Below are 24,395 nucleotides of genomic sequence, written 5' to 3'. Positions count from 1 at the left end.
TGAGCTGTTGAATTGCGACTCTACTTTGTCTCTATACTGACGCTTAGCTTGTTTGATTGCCTTGCGGAGGGACCATGACTTTTTGTTACGTCACAGCCTTATTCTTAAATAAAATAAATTATTTTTTACCCTCATCAATCTACACATAATACCCCATAATGACAAAACGAAAACAGGTTTTTAGAAAACGTTGCACCAAAAAATTATAAACTGAAATACCTTCAGACCCTTTGCTATGAGACTGGATTGTGTCGAGGCACAGATCTGGGGAAGGGTACCAAAAAATGTCTGCAGCATTGAAGGTCCCCAAGAACACAGTGGCATCCTTTAATCTTAAATTGAAGAAGTTTGGATTCACCAAGACTCTTCCTAGAGCTGGCCACCCGGCCAAACTGAGCAATCGGGGGAGAAGGTCCTTGGTCAGGGAAGTGACCAAAAACCTGATGGTAACTCTGACAGAGCTCCATTTGTGGAGATGGGAGAACCTTCCAGAAGGACAACCATCTCTGCAGCACTCCACCAATCAGGCCTTTATGGTAGAGTGGCCAGACGGAAGCCACTCCTCAGTAAAAAGGCACATGACAGCCCGCTTGGAATTTGCCATAAGGTACCTAAAGGACTCAGGCCATGAGAAACAAGATTCTCTGGTCTGATGAAACCAAGATTGAACTCTTTGGCCTAAATGCCAAGTGTCACATCGGGAAGAAACCTGGCACCATCCCTACAATGAAGCATGGTGGTGGCAGTATCATGCTGTGGGGATGTTTTTCAGATGCAGGGACTGGGAGACTAGTCAGGATCAAAGGAAAGATGAATGAAGCAAAGTACAGAGAGATCCTTGAAGAAAACCTGTTCCAGAGCGCTCAAGACCTCAGGACTGGGGCAAAGGTTCACCTTCCAACAGGACAACAACCCTAAGCACCCAGGCAAGACAACGCAGGAGTGGCTTCGATACAAGTCTCTGAATGTCCTTGAGTGGCCCAGCCAGGAGTCCGGACTTGAACCATCTCTGGAGAGACCTGAAAATAGCTGTGCAGCGAAGCTCCCCATCCAATCTGACAGAATTTGAGAGAATCTGCAGAGAATGGGAGAAACTCCCCAAATACAGGCGTGCCAAGCTTGTAGCATCATACCCAAAAGAGGCTGCAATCACTGCCAAAGGTGCTTCAACAAAGTACTGTGCAAAGGGTCTGAATAGTTATGCAAATGTAATAGTTCATTTTTTTGTATGTATACATTTTCTTAAAACCTGTTTTTGCTTTGTCATTATGGGGTATTGTGTGTAGATTTATCAGTGGGAAACAATTTAATCCATTTTAGAATAAGGCTGTAAAGTAACAAAATATGGAAAAAGTCCTTCCACAAGATATTAACCCGACACAAATCTAGGGTTGCTACCAAGCCGGCTGGTCCTTCATTCTATTGGCCCGGTTGCTAGAGAAGTGACCCAGTTGTTCAGGTTTTTTTTGTTCTCCGTCTATGGATGCGACCCAGTCGTTCGTTCTAAATGTTCCATTTTCATACTGGCTGGCAACATTCTTATTGCTTGCTAGCTAGCCAGCTATGTCTAATTTACAGTCACGTCAAAAAGTGCAGCCAGAACATCAGCTGCATTTAAATTTGTTTAAGTTGTTTTACAGAGACACTTATTTGAATGCATCCATAACAATGAGGCATAGAATGTGTGCTCACTCGTCAAGACACTGTTGTTCAGAGAGGAGCTAGCCAACAACACCGCTAACACAGTCGCTTCAAACTGTAGCTGGAAAGACTGCAAACTATCTGCACTTTGTTTCGTTTTGCCTTGTTACAACTGACACTTCTTTGTATATATATCCATAAAAATGACGCCGGCGGATTCATGATTGACTGGCTGAGAAACGCTTTTATCCTGTAAATTTAGATTATTTGCTAGGGGGAAGTTGATTAGTTTGGCTACTTCATAGATGTATGTACTGCTCTTACCTGTTTGGCCAATGGACATTGTGGAGTTTGACATAATCAAGTCTAAATAACATCTGTGTGAACAGTCGATGACCAAGCTCACCTGCCACTCACTTCACACTTCTAAGTGGTTGTGTTGTTTACAACATGAAAGGGATGCAGGGTTCTGTGTTCTGGTAGTCTGACGTAAAGTAACAGAACGCGCGTTTTACTTTAACTTTTTAAACACTTTTGTCTGTGTTCTCCACGACTCACTATTTAAATGCTGAATTTCAGGTATATGTGGTAGTCTACCGAACAACAGCCTTTTGCTAACATTTGTGACAGTACTGCAATTGTATGCACCATTATCAATGAGCCCTTTTCCCATACAATCCCCTCCCACTCTGTCTAACCGTGTACCAAGACAACTGCGGCGCGCTGATAGCGTTCACGTGGATGCTGTTTTGCAGCATCAGAGGCGCACTTCCCAAGACCTAGTTTATTTGACCGGGGATGATACATGATTTGGTAAAACGGACTATTATTTGTTAAGCACTGTGGTTAATTATTGCTACACCAGAAGGCAGAATAATTGTGCAGAATATACGATAATATGTATATATTTGTTCGCTTCTTATGGGGTTTTCTTTTTCCTCCGGCAGGTTAGTGGTGTGAGATGTTCATTATTTGCCATGGCAAGAGGTCTGTTTTCATGGGTCTGGCTGAGGAAGCCTATCTACATACAGGTAAGCCAATGGAAAATCTTTCCTATACTTTCTCGAGGATGGACCATCACCTATTCACTATTGGAAGGTTGATTTATTCATGATACAGTATGGCACTTTCAACATTATATTTATATTTTCGACACAATTGAATATACATTCATTTGCAATATTTACATTTTGGTAGACTATACTTTGTGGCTTTATATTATTGTCATTGCCATCATTAATGCTTGTGTGGTTGTTGCATCTGATACAAATGTTTCCTTTAAATGAAGTATCATCATCATCATTGATCATATTTGCAATATGGCACTTAATGCTTTGTGGTGCCCAAGAGCAGCAGTCATTGGTCAAATTCAGTAGGCTACTCACCGTTGCTGTAGCAACAGGGCTGATCATCCAGTGTTCACACAGGACAGGACACAAGGTTTTTTTTCCTCCCATGAATGCATTCAATCGTTGGTTCTTTTAGCTAAAAATATGTTTTGCTATCTTAGGTTGTAAGCCCTCTTATTTGCATTGTCCGAGTATGAGCTCCTGGTGCTGCTCTCGCTCATATTTACCTCCCATCAAAAATACTGTCTTTATGTTATACTCAACCCCATTCCCTTTATAGTGCACTACTTTGACCAGAGCCCTATACTTTGACCAGGGCCCATAGGGCTCTGGTCAAAAGAATTGCATTATAGGGAATAGGGTGCCATTTGGGACACATTCAATATGAGTATTAGGTCAACTTGCTACAGGCCTACAGGCCTATAATAACTGGTCAATGGTTTGCACATTTATACAATTCTAGACAAATTCAGTAGATGATCTTAACTGTACAAGCAAACTAAGAATCATGACTAATTTACATATTCTTGGATTTCCCTTACCCCCCCAAAGTTAGGCACATTTTTCTCACAAGTTACTCAAGACCATGCAGGAGATCCAACCTTTACAAGGCAGATGGTGTTTTCTGCAAATTACAGAGCCCAAGCCTTATGTTGTTTATTTACATATGGTTCATGTTTGTAGTTATTTCCCCCCCAGTGATTAATGTATTTCTGTTAAATAGCACCCTGGTATTTTATTCCATAGCCTGAAACCCTGGCTTTATCATCTTATCTGTCTGCTGAGCTGTTCAGCCAGGAGTCCCACTGTGAGCTGCATTTGTTTTGCTCTCTGTGTGTGTGTGCGTGCTTGCGTTTGGCGTGTGTGCGTCTGCCACCTCAGTCTCATGGACCGTTTTCTAGGCCATTTTGCTTCTTCCTAATGAGGGCATAGATTGACTGGAACAGCTTCACTCGCCGGTTGGTAACTCCATAGGAAAAGCGATTTTCATTCAAACGTATATAAAACCCCAAGCAGGCATGTTGAATTCTTACTAGGATATATCGATTCCTTGTAATTATGTTTATCTATGCACCTCACCGTTTAATAAATGCGCTCCCCAGTAGCCTACAGAATTTCCAAGAATGTCACAAATAATTTAATCTCAGCAACCCGGAACCAATGTAAACGGCCACGAGTGATTACAAATCATTCAACAAATCCTTAGCATTCAAATGATTGCCTATGGTTGAGTCTGTTGTCTGACTTACTCCTCATAATAGTGTCAGACATTGCACTGCATGCCGCTGAAGTTATCACCGTCATCCTGCTGTACATTTCACCTCCACATAGGCTACACACTGTGGAAGGCCATGGTTGTCAGGATCCAGATAGCTCAGTGGTCCAGCCAAGTATTCCTAAAACTGCTCCATGGAGCCTGTCTGTCTGCCAGGAGACAGGGGTAATCCTGCCATGCTGGCTCCAGTTTACTGTGCTCAGTCATCCAGATCTGATATCCAATGCTCCTTGAGTCCTTGACGCTCAGAGTTAGACTCTGGGAATGACGCATAGGCTGCGTTCCAAATGGCGAAGTGGATATCACCGAACACGTAGCCCTGGCTGCGTGTCTCCTGTGATTTGTCACCTATCTGGCACAGTGTGAACGTGTGATCAGGCACTGCTCTATTTTTGTACGGCTATTAGGAATTAAAACAACAGATGCCCATTGCCCACCCACCAGTTTTATCCCTATGGAGTAAGAGAGAACCAGGTCTGATATACCCTTGTGGCCCGAGCCTACATGAATATGATTGAGGAACTGTGTCAGTATGAAAGTTTAAACGTTATATGGATGGGTATATAAATAGGACATAGACGAAGGCACAAGACAACAAACATTAGAGAGGGTTATGATCATGACATTTGATGTTGGCACAGTTTAACAGTACTAACTAAAACACACGTACACAAGACAGAGAAAATGGTTCAAAATGCTAAATTGCCTGTTTTTGGAAGAATTTGGGTTACCAACACATTAGTCAGTTCTTCAATTGCAGTTGAACTCAAAGAGATGTGGGGGAGGTTTAAGGAAGAGCTGTCTGTCACGTCTAATCTTTCCACTGCTCTCTCTCCTCAGGGGAACACCTGCGTGCTCCCATTTCTCAATCTGCTCTTCTTTCCATTCTCTGCAGTGCATGACTCTATCAGCATTTGTTCACGAACCAATACAATGTCTGGGGTCTAAGCTTTTCCAGGTGGACTTGGTGGGAGCCTAAAGAAATCAATATTACTTAAGATGCAACATTTTGCTGTTATGACAACTATTTTGCTATTCTGTGCATGCATGCTTGTGAGTGTTTGCGTGCCTGTGTGCCTGCGTGAGAGATGAAGAGAGAGCTAGTATGTGTATTATAGCATGCATGTACTGTATGTGAGAAGACTGTAACGTACATATTCCATGTTCGTGGCCTGTTGAACCAACTACTCAGTATGTAAGTGAAAAGTGAACAACTGGCCGAAAACCTGTCGCATTGTTGAGTCAGTTTGCGGATGGGGGTGTGTCCGCATCCAGGAGGGGGTGATGGGGTCTTTCTTATTGCCTGCTGTCTGTCTCGGACTGGGATGAGTCAGATCACCCAGGCAGTGCATAGCTCCTTCACACAGCACCGACAGAGAGAGTGTTACATCTCCCAGAGCCTGCACCGTGCACACCGAGACTGTGTGATTCCCAAATGGAACCGTATCCCCTATATAGTGCAGTGCTTTGACGAGAGAGAGTCCATCCAGTACAAGTCAAGGGTTTTTCCTTTTCTTTATTTTTTTAAGTGTTAAACAAATCAAAATATATTTTAGATTCTTCAAAGTAGCCACCCTTTGCCTTGATGACAGCTTAGCCCACTCTTGGCATTCTCTCAACCAGCTTTACCTGAAATGCTTTTCCAACAGTCTTTAAGGAGTTCCCACATATGCTGAGCACTTTTTGGGTGCGTTTTCTTCACTCTATGGTCCAACTCGTCCCAAACCATCTCAATTGGGTTGAGGTTGGGTGATTGTGGAGGTCAGGTCATCTGATGCCACACTCCATCACTCTCCTTCTTGGTCAAATAGCCCTTACACATCTAAGAGGTGTATTGGGTCATTGTCCTGTTGAAAAACAAATGATAGTCCCAATAAGCCCAAGCCAGATGGGATGGTGTATCGCTGCAGAATGCTGTGGTAGCCATGCTGGTTAAGTGTGCCTTGAATTCTAAGTAAATCACTGACAGTGTCACCAGCAAAGCACCCCCACACATCACACCTCCTCCCCCATGCTTCACGGTGGGAACCACACATGCGGAGATCATTCGTTCACCTACTCTGCGTCTCACAAAGACACGGTGGTTGGAACAAAAATCTCAAATTTAGAATCATTTTACTAAAGGAAGATTTCCACCGATCTAATGTCCATTGCTCGCTTTTCTTGGCCCAAGCAAGTCTCTTCATCTTTTTCCTGTCCTTTAATAGTGGGTTCTTTGCCTCAATTGACCATGAAGGCCTGATTCACACAGTCTCCTCTGAACAGTTGATGTTGAGATGTGTCTGTTACTTGAACTCCGTGAAACATTTATTTGGGCTGCAATTTCAGAGGCTGGTAACTCTAATGAACTTATCCTCTGGAGCAGAGGTAACTCTGGGCCTTCCTTTCCTGTGGTGGTCCTCATAAGAGCCAGTTTCATCATAGCGCTTGATGGTTTTTGTGACTGCACATTTTCCGTATTGACTGACCTTCAAGGGTTTTACCAAATAGGGCTATCTTCTGTATACCACCCCTACCTTGTCACAACACAACTGATTGGCTCAAATGCATTAAGAAGTAAAGAAAGTCCATAAATTAACTTTTAACAAGGCACACCTGTTAATTGAAATGCATGCCAGCTGGTTGAGAGAATGCCAAGAGTGTGCAAAGCTGTCATCAAGGCAAAGGGTGGCTACTTTAAAGAATCTAAAATCTAAAATATTTTTTGATTTGTTTAACACTTTATTGGTTACTACATGATTCCATATGGTTTATTTCACAGTTTTGATGTCTTCACTATTATTCTACAATGTAGAAAATTGTAAAATAAAGAAAAACCCTTGAATCAGTAGGTGTGTCCAAACCTTTGACTGGTACTGTATATACTGTGTTCTATTCTACTGTATTTTAGTCAATGCCACTCCGACATTGCTCGTCCTAATATTTATATATTTCTTTATTCCATTATTTTACTTTTAGATTTGTGTGTATTGTTGTGATTTGTTAGATATTACTGCACCGTTGGAGCTAGGAACACAAGCATTTAGCTTATTACACCCGCAATAACATCTGCTAAATATGTGTATGTGACCAATAACATTTGATTTGATAAACCCCAAGGCCCAATGTAATGCATGAAAGTCAGTATTTAGAGGACAATGCACACTTGCTCTTTCCCCACTAGCAGTCTATGGGATCCTGTATAGGAGAGAGCAATGCATCATCACAGAGTTGAAATGATAGCCCTCAAAACAGTGAGTTTTAAAGGCCAACCACATACAGTTGAAGTCGGAAGTTTACATACACCTTAGTCAAATACAATTAAACTCAGTTTTTCACAATTCCTGAAATTTAATCCTAGTAAAAATTAATTGTCTTAGTTCAGTTAGGATCACTACTTTATTTTAAGAATGTTAAATATCAGAATAATAGTAGAGAGAATTATTTATTTAAGCTTTTATTTTTTTCATCACATTCCCAGTGGGTCAGAAATTTACATACACTCAATTAGTATTTGGTAGGATTGCCTTCCACAAGCCTCCCTCAATAAGTTGGGTGAATTTTGGCCCATTCCTCCTGCCAGAGCTGGTGTAACTGAGTCAGGTTTGTAGGCCTTATTGCTCGCACACGCCTTTTCAGTTCTTCCCCCAAATCTTCTATAGGATTGAGGTCAGGGCTTTGTGATGCCCACTCCAATAATTTGACTTTGTTATCCTTAAGCCATTTTGCCACAACTTTGGAAGTATGCTTGGGGTCATTGTCCATTTGGAAGACCCAATTGCGACCAAGCTTTAACTTCCTGACTGATGTCTTGAGATGTTGCTTCAATAATGCCATTATCGATCTACTGAGACCATTTATAGAGACCATGTATAATCATTATTAATCAGGAAGGAAGTGTTAAAAAAAAGGCAATAACAATTTAGAGTGTGTCAGAAAGATACACACTGAGTGTACAAACATTAGGAACACCTGCTCTTTCCAAGACATAGACTGACCAGGTGAATCCAGGTGAACGCTATGATCCCTTATTGATGTCACTTGCTAAATCCACTTTGGTGCAATTGGTGTAGATTACGGGGAAGAGACAGGTTACAGAAGGATTTTTAAGCTTGAAGTAAATTCCAATTAAATCAAATGTTATTGGTCACATACACATGGTTAGCAGATGTTTTTGTGAGTGTAGCGAAATGCTTGTAATTTAGACATTGATTGTGTGTGTGTGCCATTCAGAGGGTGAATGGGCAAGACAAAAGATTTAAGTGACTTTGAATGGGGTATGGTAGTAGGTGCCAGGTTTGAGTGTGTCAAGAAATGCACCGCTACTGGGTTTTTCCACGCTCAACAGTTTCCTGTGTGTATCAAGAATGGTCTACCACCCAAAAGAAATCCAGCCAACTTGACACAACTGTGGGAAGCATTGGAGTCAACATGGGCCAGTATCCCTGTGGAATGCTTTCAACACCTTGTAGAGTCCATGCCCTGACGATTTAAGGGCAAAGGGGGGTTCAACTAAATATTTGGAAGGTGTTCCTAATGTTTTTTACACTCAGTGTAGATTGTACAGTACTGTAACTGTCTCTCTGTACCTAACCATGTGTTACCACGGAGAGCCATTGGGTTGTTGATTACTAAAGTAAGTATTCCAATTCCAAATTCTATGGGTAGAACACTCTGAGGATGTGCAAAAGACAGAGAAGATTGTTCCGTAGATATGGGGTCAAATTAAATTATATAATTGATTCAATGCTGGCTCATACAGAATACATAGATAATCTATCTCTCCCCTCATTCTATGGCCCTCTTCACCTCTGTCCAGTGATTTATTGTTCTCTCTGTCACAATGGTAAAGTAATCTGGGAAGAATGAGTCACCTGGCCTGTTCTCACAGATGGTAGCTTGACTAAAACAAACAGAGATGCAAGACCAACAGAGACTGGGAACATGGAGGAAGTCCTCTGAGTCTCCTCCCTCCCTGGTCTGTCACTGGCTACATCCCAGATGACAACCTATTCCCTATATAGTGCACCTATTCCTTATATAGCCCTATGGGCCCTGGTCAAAAGTAGTGCACTGGGCTCTGGTCAAAATATGTGCACTATATAGGGAATAGGGTGCCATTTTGGCCTGTATTCATGGATGCCAAGGGATGCCAGGCTTCCCCAACAAAATTTACCAAGAAAAAAACATTTCAAATAATTCATCTTTTGTCTCTCTGTGTTTCATAATTTCCCTTCAATTCGCAAAAAGCTGAATGTATCTCAGTGGAGAAAGCAGCCAAGTGAGCGAACCAGCGCCCCTTTCTCTCTGTATGTGTAGGCCATCTATCTGATGATGTCTGGTCCAAAAGAGTATGACATTGTTGCTGCCTGTAGCATTGAATACAGGGGAAGCCAAACAGTGTTGAGCTCAACTGTGAATGGTCCTGGTGTACTTAAAAAAAAGTGTCAAGGGAAGCCAGTTTGGATTTGACTTCCTCCCAATCACATCGCATCGAGAGCATACTTGTTGTGTGTCTCATTGAGTTGTTTTCTTCCGGTGGCTAGCTAGCTAGCTAAAACTGTCCCTTTCCTAAATTAGCCATGGGATGGAGATAGGCATTTGGACTTGTGGTTTTAGGCTACATAATTCTCCGTAATGGCCAACGATTTTATCCAACCATAAATTCATACATTGTTCCCCTGGCCTGAGAGGATGGAAGTTCAATATGTAGCTAAATATAGAAGGCTAATGATTAACCTCAGTGTCCCTATACCTGGATGGTTGTTGCTAACTTGCGCTTATGTGACTAGAATGACGTTGTAAGTAACAGACAACTTTTCAGGACATAGACGTGTCTTATATGGGCAGAAAGCTTAAATTATTGTTAATCTAACTGCACTGTCCAATTTACAGTAGCTATTGCAGTGAAAAAATACAATGCTATTGTTTGAGGAGAGTGCAACAACAACAAAACTTATCACTCCAGCTGGTTTGATACATTCATCTCTGAAGGTAAATAATGCACTTACATTCAGTAATCTTGCTCTGATTTGTCATCCTAAGGGTCCCATAGATAAAATGTAGCATAGTTTTGTTTGATCAAATACATTTTTATATTCAAAAGTAGGAACTGGGGTTTACAGTTTGAACCCCTGCTGGGTCTTGAGCTACAGGCAGTTAGATTTGGGTATGTCATTTTAGGCGAAAATTGAAAAAAAGGGTCCGATCCTTACTAAAGCTGCCCATAAAAGGAAGTTAGGCTAGCGAGCAAGCATTTTCGCCAGTAGCCTAGAACAACAAAAAATGTAAGTGTGTACTGTATGACAGAGTGGTAGAGTGTTTCGTCAACATGAAAGAGAGGAGGATGGCATTGGCGTTTCTCTACAATTAGGGGGAGTGAACATGTTTTTTCTACTTGCACAAACACACACGCACAAACACACTCAAATCAGAACCATGGACAGCCATATCATATTTAGCTTACTTTGATTGGACTAAATTGTTCTTGGTATCTTTTAGCATTGGTGATTTGATGATGTTAAAATGTTGAAGTTGAAATGGTGCTGGAATAGTGGAAGCAGCTCCTGTTTTCTTTGCGACTTGCGGTAACTCTGTGGTTTTAAATCATTAGTTGTTTGGTAGTCCGAAAATGTCAGAAACATTAACTTGCTTGACCATGCTGTAGGCCATATAACTGTTTGTTACATGCAATATGCTTTGTGTAGTTCACCGGACAGATGTTGCTCTCCGGTTTTGTGATGAAACAAAGGTGTGGTTGAATTTATTCTGCCACTGTATCTTCTTATTGTCTCGGCCTTAGGCCTATATAACAATGTCGCAAGGCATATGACCTAACAGGTTATAACGCATACAATGCAATTATCACAAAAACATAGGTTGTAATATGGCATTTTTTTCTGTCTGCGCTTCCCCAGGGATTTTATCCACGCACTGCTATTGTATGGGACACAGCCTTTGTCAGTAAACAGGGCTGTATATTGACTCCCTGTCCCCAAACACACTCTGTTTCTCTCTCTCTCTCCCCTCTCTCCCTCTCTCTCCATCTTGCTCTCCCTCAATAAGAGGAGTTATCACTCCTTTCACATACATTTGATCATTTTTATAAGAACACCCAGCTCTTCTGGATATGAATAATACAGTAAGCAGGTCTAGGATGTCTGTTTGCTGTTAGTTCCTGAGGAACATGTCGAAAGGTTGGATTTTTTTCACGTTTCACAGCCTGACCAAACGACGTGTGTGTTATCTGTCTCTCACCTCATCTATTTTGCATAATTGTTATCATACTTAATCTTGCTTAAACTTGCATATTTCATGATGCCCCATGATGGGCCAACTAAACTGGGGCTCAATATTCCCAGGCCCGCGACGATGATTCGTTTGGCCTGCCCCCCCCCCCCCCAAATATATATTTTTAGTTTAAGAAGTGGGGTCTCAACTTACTGTTGAGAGACTGCATAGTACACGGTTCCCCAACTGGCATTCCATGGGCCGAATTTGGCCCGCGGGTGGTTTTATTTGGGCCCCTAAGTTTTCTGAGCTAAAATTAATTGTATATCAGATATCATATGAACATGGCATACATAAGCCATGGCAACATGTGTAGAACTGCAGGAATTTACATTTAAACTGCACAACGCTATTGAGGCGTGTCATGCCCTGGCCATAGAGAGGCTTTTTATTCTCTATTCTCTATTTTGGTTAGGCCAGGGTGTGACTAGGGTGGGCATTCTATGTCCTTTTTTCTATGTTTTGTATTTCTATGTCTTGGCCTGGTATGGTTCTCAATCAGGGACAGCTGTCTATCGCTGTCTCTGATTGAGAACCATACTTAGGTACCCTTTTTCCCCACCTGTTTTGTGGGAAGTTAACTTTGACTTTGTTCAGGGCACATAGCCCAAAGCTTCACGTTTTGGTTTTGTTCTTTGTTTTGTCTGCGTCATTTTTAATAAAGAGAAAATGTATGCTTACCATGCATGGTCCAGTCCTTCAGCCAGCCGTGACAAGGCACATATCAAGTTATAAAAAATCAAATTTTTATTGGCCACCTACACATATTTTGCAGATGTTATCGCAAATGCAGCAAAATGCCTGTGTTCCTAGCTCCAACAATGCAGTAATACATGCAAATCCAAAAAAAGGAACTAAGAAATTAGAAATATCAGATTGAGGTTTTAAAGCTCCTTTTCTTGCAATTCTATACATTTTGCTTTGTCTAATGGGTATTCATGTGATAATTGAGTGACTCAAACATCACAACAAAGTCTATGGTCTAAAAAACCTAGCAAAAAAATGTTAGCTTACATGGGCAAGTTGATAAGGATATTTCAGACAAGTTATAAATAGTTCTCTCAGGTATGCAGTGACTGACATGACAAGAAAACTGATGATGCCCTATCCAAATTTTGAAATTGCACATTGTGGATTCTACTATTACAACTGTCAAAAGTAAGTTGGAAGACGGACTGAGTTCCTTTAAAATATATATATATATATATATATATATATATATATATATATATATATATATATGGGGGCTAGAGGAGGCGCATCCCAATGTTTGTGAACCGCTGCATTCCAATATTGATTTTGACAGAGCATTTACATGTCTGGAAGTGTTCCAAAAGGATTTTGTTCATTCACTCAGCAGTGATTGCACGTTTATTTCTCTTGCTTGGTTAAAATACAATAGTCTAAATCCTCTGATTAGTTGAAAACAGACTAATTTAATCACGTAGTAAACCATGTAAGCAAGCATTACATTTTCTTTTGACTGCACGCTGCTGAGACATACCATTGTGATATGTTATGTTTCGTATGATATGTATCGATTTGTGGATGTCCATAATCCATTTTGCATATGTTACAAATTACAATTCATATGATGTTACAAATTGCAATTCGTGTGATATTTTACGAATTTCAATTCGTACAATATGTTGTGAATTTCCAATATCCATGATATGTTACACATTCCAATTTGTTGTGACTAACGTTAGCTAGGCTAGGGGTTAAGGTTAGGTGAAGGGGTTAAGGTTTGGGTTAATGTTAAAGGGTTAGGTTTAGGGGAAGGGTTAGCTAGCATGCTAAGTAGTTGCAAAGGAGCAAAAAAGTAGTAAGTAGTTGCAAAGTTGGTAATTAGCTCAAATGCCCATCCTTCCACCCCGACCAACCACCCTTGAGTAACCTTCTGTCTTATGCAACCATACCAAACCTAACATAGGATACTAATTTCAGTGTCTCGGATTTACATTTACTATGTTACGCCTAGTGTATGAGACCAGGCTGGCACACAGCAAGTTGTGATTTTTCCCTGGTGCACCCTGTTTTACCACCGGACTACTTTTTACTTGTGGATGATGACTTCAGAAATGTAACTTGACATTGTGTTGATCAGTCTACACAAATTTGGATTATAAGAATGTCAAGATGGCAGGAGAGAGAGCATATGCCAGAGCCAGGGCTGTTACATGACCATATTACCTCTACACCGGTGGTCACGAGTCATGACCGCAGTCAAATTCCACTCTGACCTTTTAATCACGGTGTCCCTGGCTTAATGTCCCTGGCTTCTCCAAGTTCTGATGCTGCTGATGGTCATTAGTAGCCTACCAAACTTGCTAACTGCCTGGTGCTCAGCACTCTATTGTCCCTCTAATCACTCTGACATGAATGCAAATATAAACAAAAATCTTCATGAGCTCATGTTGCGCAACATTTCTATAGGCTATGCAATTGCGTGATGGCGTCTATTAAAGAGAGGACGATCCCATCAGCTAGGCCTACTATATTTATTCCTCAACTTTCCCACTATTAAGCACACTGCTTTGCTTTACAACAGAAGTATAGCCTATCTGGCTGGCATGAAAATGAACCACAGGAAAAGCATCCTCCATTTGCTATTTAAGTGCATAGATGACATGTCTTTTTTCCTCGGCTGCCCCTGTTCCGAGACAGGTAAATGGTAATGGTCCATTCTAAATCAAAACTCATTTCACACATATATTATTTAGTATGTGTAAAAGATAAGATTAAATTAAGAATAGTCTGATGGGTGACAATATTAGTATTAATGAATGACATTATCACTTGTGAATGATTTCCTGCATGTGCAGTAAGGCAAGAAACAGCACTTGTATTATTATAATATATTTTTTTGTATAGTCACACACCTCATGTAGCCTAGTCCTTTATAATAAAGCATTACATGCATAATCACATTTGCGGTCACTTTGGAGAATGGTGTTTTCCAACTAATTGATTGCATTTTGGAACATTCACACTTATAGCCTACTGCCGTGTGCTCATTGCTGTGCTCATAATGTAGAGAAATAGCCTAATAGTTTATCAACATTTTAAGCTGAACGTTCTGTTTTGTTGCATCGGTCTCTTTGGTGTTTTTTGGGGGAATATTTCTTTCTCGCACAGAATAGGTCCAGTTTTGTACTATGGGGGACAGTATATTGACAAAAGCTAGTGTTTTTGCTGTTTATTAGAAATACTCATCTTGTTGGCTGACGAAAAGTAAATGTGGACAGTTCCAACATCTTCAATATGAGCCACGGAATTCGATAAGAAGCCGATGTTTCTGTCTTCATGTGTAGCCTACTGAGAGCTGAGATGCCTGTGAGAAGGACCCAATCACGTGACCGGCATTAGCTAATAAGAATTGAGATATCTGAGAGAGCCATGTGAGTGAGAGGTGCTTTAGAGCAAGGCGATTGGCAACAGGGAGAAGATAATTATAATTATTATATTCAGCCCAAGGGCACTGTGAGGTAAATTTTATGTTTATGTATCAAATCAATGCTACTTTCTAATAACTAATTAGATAGGATCAAACAGGTGACTGACTGATTGTGTATGGAGGAATCCTAACAATCACTGATCCTCAACTTGGCAGTAAGCCCAGAATATTGCTATGGGAACAACCGAGGTACCTCAGTTTCAAGGTCTCAACTTGGAGAGAGAAGGCCTTGTGAGGTATTGGTCAGTCACATGTGCGAGCCACTGGTAGTGATGAATTAATTATGTTAAATCATGCAAATATAACTTGTCTGTGTATAGCCGTAAAGAAGACAACTACAGGGACCACACCAGTAGAGTTTCTGATGGACCTGTATGGTGTGCAGAGTTTGTAACCTCTCCAGCTTGCTGATAATAAATAGGGAATCATTTTAAGATTGGCTTTAGGTGTAAAATACTTAAGTAAAAATACTTTAAAGTACTACTTAAGTAGTCTTTTGGGGTATCTGTAGTTTACTTTACTATTTTTACTTTACTACATTTTACTCCATACATTTTACTTGATACCCAAAAGTACTCGTTAAGTACTCATTATGCTTAGCAGGACAGAAAAATAGTCCAATTCACGCACTTATCAACCGAACATCACGGTCATCTCTTCTGCCTCTGATCTGGCAGACTCACTAAACACACATGCTTCATTTGTAAATGATGTCTGAATGTTGGAGTGTGCCCCTGGCTTTCCGTAAATAAATAAAAAACAAGAAAATGGTGCCATCTGGTTTGCTTAATATAAGGAATTTGAAATGATTTATACTTAAGTATATTTTTAACCAAATACTTTTACTCAAGTATAATTTTACTGGGTGACTTTTACTTTTACTTGAGTCATTTTCTATTAAGGTATTTTTTACTTTGACTTAAGTACGACAGTTAAGTCTGACAGTACTTTTTTCACCACTGGATTTTTTAGGGGGCAATTTTTCAGTTTTTGATTTGTTAAAAACGTTTGAAATATCCAATAAATGTCGTTCCACTTCATGATTGTGTCCCACTTGTTGTTGATTCTTCACAAAAAAATACAGTTTTATATCTTTATGTTTGAAGCCTGAAATGTGGCAAAAGGTCGCAAAGTTCAAGGGGGCCGAATACTTTCGCAAGGCACTGTATATAGTTATAGCAGGCCAGGGTAGGAGAATCAGACACACACACATGCAACAACATCACTCACACTTACTTCCGGTATTGTAATTGTTGGTTCTGATGGGGAACCAGCATTCTCCTCCTGAATCCTCCTCACGATGGCTGCAGAAGCTGGGGTCCTTGGGATATGTTGCCTCCTCTGGAATTGAGGTCTTACCAATGCCTTGCCCAGCTCCTCAAGAAAGAGCCGTCTCCTCTGAAACTTTCTTCTGTTTTAATCTGGGTTCAACGCCATCCAGATGACAAACGTGTTGTATGCCGAGATGTCCAAGATGTTGAAGAGTATCACAAGTGGCCAGCGTAGGGTTCTTATTTTACAGCTGTAGCCAGTCACTATCTTGTCTAAATTGTCCATCGCTCTTTTTGTGGCATTGTAATCCATTGTGATTTCTGGTTTTGATGTTCCTGGCCACAGATTCTTCCATCCCTATGCAGCATACTCATGAGTACCACATTTTTGTCTGGTACTAGAGACGTGTCGGTTGTGAGCACAAACTTAGATTTATTGATAGGCCAGTTCCGTGTATTCAACAGCTGAGGTGGGAGCTTTGGCTTGTTTTTTTGTACTGTTCCTACCATCGTCAGCTTCCTCTTGAGGAGCTCCTGTCCCAGCTTGTGCAAATTTAAAAAGTTATCCCTAAATGGCATAAGCTGCTCATCAACAGTAACATTGGGCCCAGGGTTGTAATACAGGGGAAGGTGGTCCACCAACCTGATTGCAGCTAGCTTGTCTTTCTGCCGCCAAGCTTGTCTGGTGTCTCGGTTACAGAAGTGGATAATCCTGAAAATAATGTGGAAGTTCTCCAGATACATTTTTGCACTGAAAAGTTATCTTCCAGTTTCTGCATCCCACAGGGATTCTGTGGATTCCCCATTGGATCTGAAAACACCAGAAAATATAAGAACCCCAAAGTATGCAGGTTAATGAGTTTGGTCCATCTCCTTCCATCTCTCTCAAGAAACACACCTTCCCTCCGCCATTTTGCCACAACTTTGGAAGTATGCTTGTGGTCATTGTCCATTTGGAAGACCCATTTGCGGCCAAGCTTTAACTTCCTGACTGATGTCTTGAGATGTTGCTTCAATATATCCACATGCCTCATGATGCTATTTTGTGAAGTGCACCTGTCCCTCCTGCAGCAAAGCACCCCCACAACATGATGCTGCCACCCCCATGCTTCACGGTTGGGATGGTGTTCTTTGTCTTGCAAGCCTCCCCCTTTTTCCTCCAAACATAACGATGGTCATTATGGCCAAACAGTTCTATTTTTGTTTCACCAGACCAGAGGACATTTCTCCAAAATGTACGATCTTTGTCCCCATGTGCAGTTGCAAACCGTAGTCTGGCATTTTTATGGCGGTTTTGGAACTGTGGCTTCTTCCTTGCTGAGCGGCCTTTCAGGTTGTGTCGATATAGGACTCGTTTTAATGTGGATATCGATACATTTGTACCTGTTTCCTCCAGCATCTTCACAAGGTCCTTTTCTGTTGTTCTGGGATTGATTTGCACTTTTCTCACCAAAGTATGTTAATCTCTCTAGGAGACAGAATGCGTCTCCTTCCTGAGCGGTATGACGGCTGCGTGGTCCCATGGTGTTTATACTTGCGTGCTATTGTTTGTACAGATAAACATGGTATCTTCAGGCATTTGGAAATTGCTCCCAAGGATGATCTAGCCTTGTGGAGGTCTACAATTTATTTTCTGAGGTCTTGGCCGATTTCTTCTGATTGTCCCATGATGTCAAGCAAAGAGGCCCTGAGTTTGAAGGTAGGCCATGAAATACATCCACAGGTACACCTCCAGTTGACTCAAATGATGTCAATTAGCCTATCAGAAGCTTCTAAAGCCATGACATAATTTTCTGGAATTTTCCAAGCTGTTTAAAGGCACAGTCAACTTAGTGTATGTAAACTTCTGACCCACTGGAATTGTGATACAGTGAATTATAAATGAAATAATTTGTCTGTATACAGTTGTTGGCAAAATTACTTGTGTCATGCAGAAAGTAGATGTCCTAAATGACTTGCCAAAACTGTAGCTTGTTAACAAGAAATTTGTGGAGTGGTTGAATAACGAGTTGTAATGACTCCAACCTAAGTGCATGTAAACTTCCGACTTCAACTGTACATAGGGCAACAGTCTCTAGGGTGCAGGGTAGAGTACCGGGTGGTAGCCGTCTGGTAACACTGGCTATGGTTCATGGCAGGGTACTGGTGACCATTAAACAGTCCTTAACAGTCCTTATTAGCCTTATGAACATAGAAGATTGGTTGCAGGTTCTATACTAGAATGGTAAAATGTAATACATATTTTAATACAGGTAATCAGAATGTGTTGCTCGGTGTCAAGTTATATATATATGGCTATGATTTTATTAATGTTTGAAGTGTAATTTTACGATTACTTTGAAAAAAAGCTGTTTCAACAGCGCCTATTGTTTACCTTTTATATTTCTAAATAAATTATCTCTATTTGTTCAGTACGAAGGCCATCACTCAGATTATATTTTGTCCCACCGAGCCCAAAAGTGTGAGCACCCCTGATCTAGATGCTGTTAACGTTTGTCTTCAGTCTTACTGTATCTGGGTCATGTTCAGTTGTATTATCATAAGATAACCACCCTAACTTCAAATAGGAATGTATTCAGATCATGATCTTATTATGTGATGAAGGTCATCACAGCTCTCTCTCCCCCTTCTCTCTCCTTTCTCTTTCTCCCCCCCTTCCCCCAGGCCCGATTCTCTTACCTGCACATGAAGTATATGTTCTTCTCGTGGCTGGCAGTGTTTGTGGGTAGCTGGGTGGTGTATGTGGAGTACTCATCCTACTCAGAGCTGTGCCGTGGACAAGCATGCAAGAATGCCATAGTAAGTTCTCTATTTCCTTATATGAAATTAGTAAATTGATAGAGCCACCTACTGGTTAAAAAAAGACTCATCCTTCAAATACAATATTCCATTGTCAGCTTCTATATTGTGTTGAAACCATCCTGCGAGTTACTATACAAAACAAACACTTTCTGTGTGTCTATTAGTTAGTTACCGTATTCAAACCCACACCATATCTATCTATTTCAGTGTGACAAGTACAGGAAAGGATTGATCGACGGCTCGGCCTGCACCAGCCTGTGTGAGAAAGACACGCTGTACCTGGGGAAGTGTCTCTCATCCAAGCCTAACAACCAGGTCAGATCTGCCTCTGATCCTTTGTCTGTTCCGGCACTAGCTGATATTAGTTCTATGGTAAATCTCAAACGTCTTTCTGTGATTCATCACGTCCTCTCTCCTCGCCTCCTTTCCCAAATGAGAGGGAATGAGAAAATCCAAGGATCTTCTCCTCCAATCCACATGCATCTCCTCACTTCTTTCTGACATTGGGGAGGTGGTGAGGAGAGAGGACACGAGGAATCAATAAATTACCTTTAAGATTCACCCCTATTGTTTAGCACTACAGGGCCAATTGCAACCATCTATGGTCAGCAGATTATCGACAGCTGATCTCTCATCAAGGATCAGACCTTTTAAAAAAAAAAATTCACCTAAAATGACATACCCAAATCTAACTGCCTGTAGCTCAGGACCTGAAGCAAGGATATACATATTATTGATACCATTTGAAAGGAAACACTTTGAAGTTTGTGGAAATGTGAAATTAATGTAGGAGAATAACACATTAGATCTAGTAAAAGATAATCCAAACAAACAACACTTGTTTTCATTTTTTTTAAATCCTCTTTGAAATACAAGAGAAAAGCTATTAAATCACATTGGAGTTTGGGCGCAATTTAGAGTTTGGCCACAAGATTGCAGCAGTGTATGTGCAACATTTCATACTGATCCAATGAAGCATTGCAGTACTGCACAAAAGTTTGTATGATGTCTGCCCAAATGTGCCAAATTGGTCAATTGATACATTTTCAAGTACATAACTATAGAGAACATACAACAATTATATGGTAATACAAAATTTAAGTTTACACACTCCCAGGAATGTCATAAATTATGGATAATTAGCTTCTCTACAGAAAAGACAGTAACCTTCATACATCTAGATGGCCGTGGGAGTGGGGCCAGACACAGCAGTGGTTCAAACTGTAGAACCAGGTTCCTCCATTTGATTATAAAAATCTAACGAAACTATGCTACATTTTATCTCTGGGACCCTCAGGATGACCTATCAGAGCAAGATTACTGAATGTAAGTACATTATTTACCTTCAGAGGTGAATGTATCAAACCAGTTGCCTTGATAAAAGTTTGTTGTTGTGCACTCTCAAACAATAGCATTGTATTTTTCACAGTAATAGCTACTTGGACCCTTCAGTTAAATTAACACAAATTTAAGCTTTCTGGCCATATAATACATGTCTGTGTCCTGGAAAGTTGGCTGGAACAACACCATTCTATTCACATTAGTGCACGTTAGCAACAACCATCCCGGTATAGAGACACTGATCCCGTAAAGGTTAAAAATCACCCACACAGCTGATCTCAATTGCAAACATCAATGGCCACCGATTTACCGCTCCACAACGCGGATGTCAGTGTTATCTTTTAGTCCCATAAAGAATGATAGAGGCCTCTAGTGGCCTAAAGGTCGTATTAGCATGGGCAGCGCCATTGAGGGCATCCACCATTTTAATGTAGTCAACTGGGTGGGACTTCCAACTTCATTGGCTGATCCCCCCTGGTGACCGTGTTGGAGTTATGTCCACCCGGTACAACAGGAGGGATGAGCCAATCGTTTAGGAAAAAAATGGACTACTTCAAAATGAAGAATGCCTCTGGCAGTGCCCATGCTGTCACAGACGCTAAAATGGTACCACGGCTCAGGAGAAGACCCAGAGGCAGACAGTTTCGAGGTAACAAAAGTTTATTACAATAACAGGGATGCAGGCAAACAACAGGTTTGGCAGGCACAGGTCAGTAATCCAGAACAGAGTCCAAAAGATACAGAACGTTAGGCAGGCTTAGGCTAGGCAGAGTTCAGTAATCCAAGGCGGTGTCACAAGGTACAGAACGGCAGGCAGTATCAGGGTCAGGGCAGGCAGAATGGTCAAAACTGGAACTAGAGAAAAACAGGAGAATGGGGGAAACCGCTGGTAGGCTTGACAAGACGAACTGGCAACAGACAAGCGGAGAACACAACTCTAAATACCCTGGGGAAGATGGGCGACACCTGGAGGGGGGTGGAGACAAGCACAAAGACAGGTGAAACAGATCAGGGTGTGCCAAATGCCACAGATACAAAAATCAGTCCTCTATTTAGCTATGTGTTTAGTCCTGAATGCAACCAAAACATTTAAGATGATTTCGCCCTCTGGTGGGTATTATCATCGTAACAATTTAATCCTAAAGTTGATTTATCTATTTGATATTAATTCCGTACAACTGAAAAAGTATTTCATTTCTTTGTTTACCATGGCAAATCTACTATGGCAATATAGCCTCCCCTACACATTTTATGGATGGAAAAATCATGGTGCAGGATACATCTTTCATTTCCAATTTATGAAATCTATTAATGATTTTACTTGTCTTAATAAAATATGGCAATTTCTGTTCGAGGGGAAAAGCAAATATTCCTTAACTGTAGGCTACAAATTGGACATATGGAAGTAAATCACGATTGAATTGTGGGACATTTTTTAAACAATTTGACAATCATTAATTACAATTGAAATAAAGGATTTCCTTGTTTATCTTGCCACAGCAGTGCCTTAGACTGCTGCGCCACTCGGGAGGCCCTTACTGTGACAATCCTACACATTTTATGTTTCCAACATATGTAATCCATTCATTACGATTTGTCTTTAAAAAATATAGTTATTTCTTATCAAGACCATGGGTCGGAAATATCCCTGCGCTGTCCATATTTGTGTAACTAAATCAAGTCAGTCGTGATGGGTCATAAAATCTATAACTTTTATCAAATTATATGTGTGCCATTTTAAAGTTATTTAAAATGGCACACATATACTATTTTGCAATTTGAGGTGATAGGTTTGAATGAAGTATAGGCCTACAACTCCTATATTCTTATAATAAGTATTTTATATTTATCAGCCTTACGGTTTCAGATGCTCCTGATAGGTTGTTATTTAATTGGGGGCGGGAATAAAGAATCTAGACAATGAGAGTTACAGCTTTTAAAGAATTTAAAGAAAACCAGCACTAACACAGTGCTCCATGGGAAGTTCTGCATCTTCCTTGCTATCCACCCAGAGTGACTCTGTGTCTGATAACAAACACCAGCCTGTTGTGGCTCTGTGTGCGTCTCTCTCAGGTGTACTCTGGTGGCTGGGGGGACCTGGAGGGGGTGGTTAAGTGCCAGATGGAGGAGGTTCCTCGTTATGACCCGGGAGCTGAGATGGAGCACAGGAAGGAGGCTTCGCCCTTCAACAAGCCCACCAAGGGAACCTCTGTGGAGAAGTTCAAAGCGATAGTCCTCAGCCACCTAAAGGTCAGAGCACTGTCATCTCATCCCAGTGTGATTCATTAGCCTTCCTGCTTTTCCACTTTATAAATGGTTTCATGTCGGCAACACTTATTTGAAGGCTAGTAACATAGGGACTTTATAACACATTCATAATTCATACATACTGCCTTCATAATCAGGGCTTCATAGCCGCAAGTTGATACTTTCGTTACATCACAGCATTCACATTCATGTAACTTATTGCAACCTTTGTACGTGTGTTATGACTTAAGTGTCTAGTGTGTTCATTAATGCAGTTCTGTTATGAAGGTATCTCTTACCCTTATTCCTCTTCCTCTCCAGACCAAGGTGGGTGAACAGGCCAACCTTCAAGACCTGGTGAGCCTGGTTCTTTTCGTGGCCGACTACAATAAAGACGGCCTCATCTCCCTACCCGAGGCCCGTTCCATGTGGGCCCTGCTCCAGCTCAATGAGTTCCTTCTAGCGGTGGTCCTGCAGGACAGGGAGCATGCCCCCAGGCTCCTGGGCTTCTGTGGGGACCTGTACGTGATGGAGAAGGTAATCCAATAGGAACACCCATTTATGGATTCTAATAATGTTTTTGGGATAAAAATGTTCTCACACAACACAAAAATGAACACTAACAAATGGATTCCAATCATGAGCTTATTTATGTGATGAAAGACATTACAGCTCTCTCCCTCCTTCTTCTCCTCACCCTCCTTCTTAACCCCCGTCTCTCTCGCTCCCTCTCTACCCCTCTTTCTCTGTACCTGTATGTGATGGAGAAGGTGCCCTACGCTCCCCTGTACGGCATCAGCCTGCCATGGGTAGTGGAGCTGTGGATACCCGCGGGGTTACGACGCAGCATGGACCAGTGGTTCACGCCCTCCTGGCCCCGCAAGGCCAAGATCTCCATTGGCCTCTTGGAGCTTGTAGAGGACGTCTTCCACGGCACCTTTGGCTCCTTCCTCATGTGTGACGTGAGTGCAGCCGACTTTGGCTACAACGACCGCCATGACCTGAAGGTGATGGACGCTCGTCACATCGTCCCTGAGGCCACTTTCCAGGAAGCCATGAGGGAGCGGCGGTGCAACGTGGACGAGGACTGTCTGTACGGGACCGACTGTCGCACTTCCTGTGACCTCACCAAGCACCGGTGTACGCCAGAGGTGACACGGCCCAACCTGGCCAAGGCGTGCAGCTCGCTGAAGGAATATCTCCTGCGTGGGGCGCCGTCTGACATTCAGGATGAGCTGGAGAAACAGCTGTATGCTTGTATAGCGTTGAAGGGCTCGGCGGAGCAAATGGAGATGGAACACTCGCTTATACTGAACAACCTGAAGACCTTGTTGTGGAAGAAAATATCGCACACCAAGGACTCCTAATGAGGCGAAAATATAGGTACTGTACATCCCGACTTTCCACCCTTCTCCCAAAGTGTGCACTAGAACACTCCCGGTCATGTATTTGAAAGCATTGGTTGGAAACAAGCTTTCGTCATTGTAAATCCAGTACGGAGAGTGGTTAAAAGGGTCGAGAATCAGTACACATATGAGCACTACCGCTGCCTCTCTGTTAAACCGTCTGGTTTCACAATGCCTCAGAACTGGACTTGACTGGGAGTCTATGGCAGTGGATGAAACAACCGCTGGTTTTAATTGCCAATTCTGTCTCTCACCATCTAGTATAACCCTTAGAACCTTCCCCTACTTTGTGGACTTGTGGAGTTCAAAGTGCAAGTAGCGCAAATGATTTAAACA

The 24,395-nt window shown here is 41.5% G+C and overlaps 1 protein-coding gene across 1 annotated transcript; it reads left to right on the top strand.

Annotated features, from left to right (window-relative positions):
- The first annotated feature begins 2,439 nt into the window (after positions 1-2,439).
- Positions 2,440-24,020, top strand: LOC139407672 (divergent protein kinase domain 1A-like). Its single transcript, XM_071151518.1, has 7 exons — positions 2,440-2,454; positions 2,589-2,672; positions 18,928-19,062; positions 19,273-19,380; positions 22,480-22,656; positions 22,975-23,190; positions 23,424-24,020. The coding sequence occupies exons 1-7, from the start codon at positions 2,440-2,442 to the stop codon at positions 24,018-24,020; spliced, it is 1,332 nt and encodes a 443-aa protein (XP_071007619.1).
- Positions 24,021-24,395: the final 375 nt, after the last annotated feature.

Source organism: Oncorhynchus clarkii, chromosome 4, assembly GCF_045791955.1.
Source record: "Oncorhynchus clarkii lewisi isolate Uvic-CL-2024 chromosome 4, UVic_Ocla_1.0, whole genome shotgun sequence".
Lineage (NCBI taxonomy): Eukaryota > Metazoa > Chordata > Actinopteri > Salmoniformes > Salmonidae > Oncorhynchus > Oncorhynchus clarkii.
This window is presented reverse-complemented; position numbering and strand designations above follow the sequence as displayed.

Excerpts from the sequence above, each read along its gene's own strand:
- LOC139407672 (XM_071151518.1), top strand. Across the intron at positions 2,673-18,927 it reads GGAAGCCTATCTACATACAG|GCCCGATTCTCTTACCTGCA; the intron begins GTAAGCCAATGG and ends CCCTTCCCCCAG. Across the intron at positions 19,381-22,479 it reads CATCCAAGCCTAACAACCAG|GTGTACTCTGGTGGCTGGGG; the intron begins GTCAGATCTGCC and ends CGTCTCTCTCAG.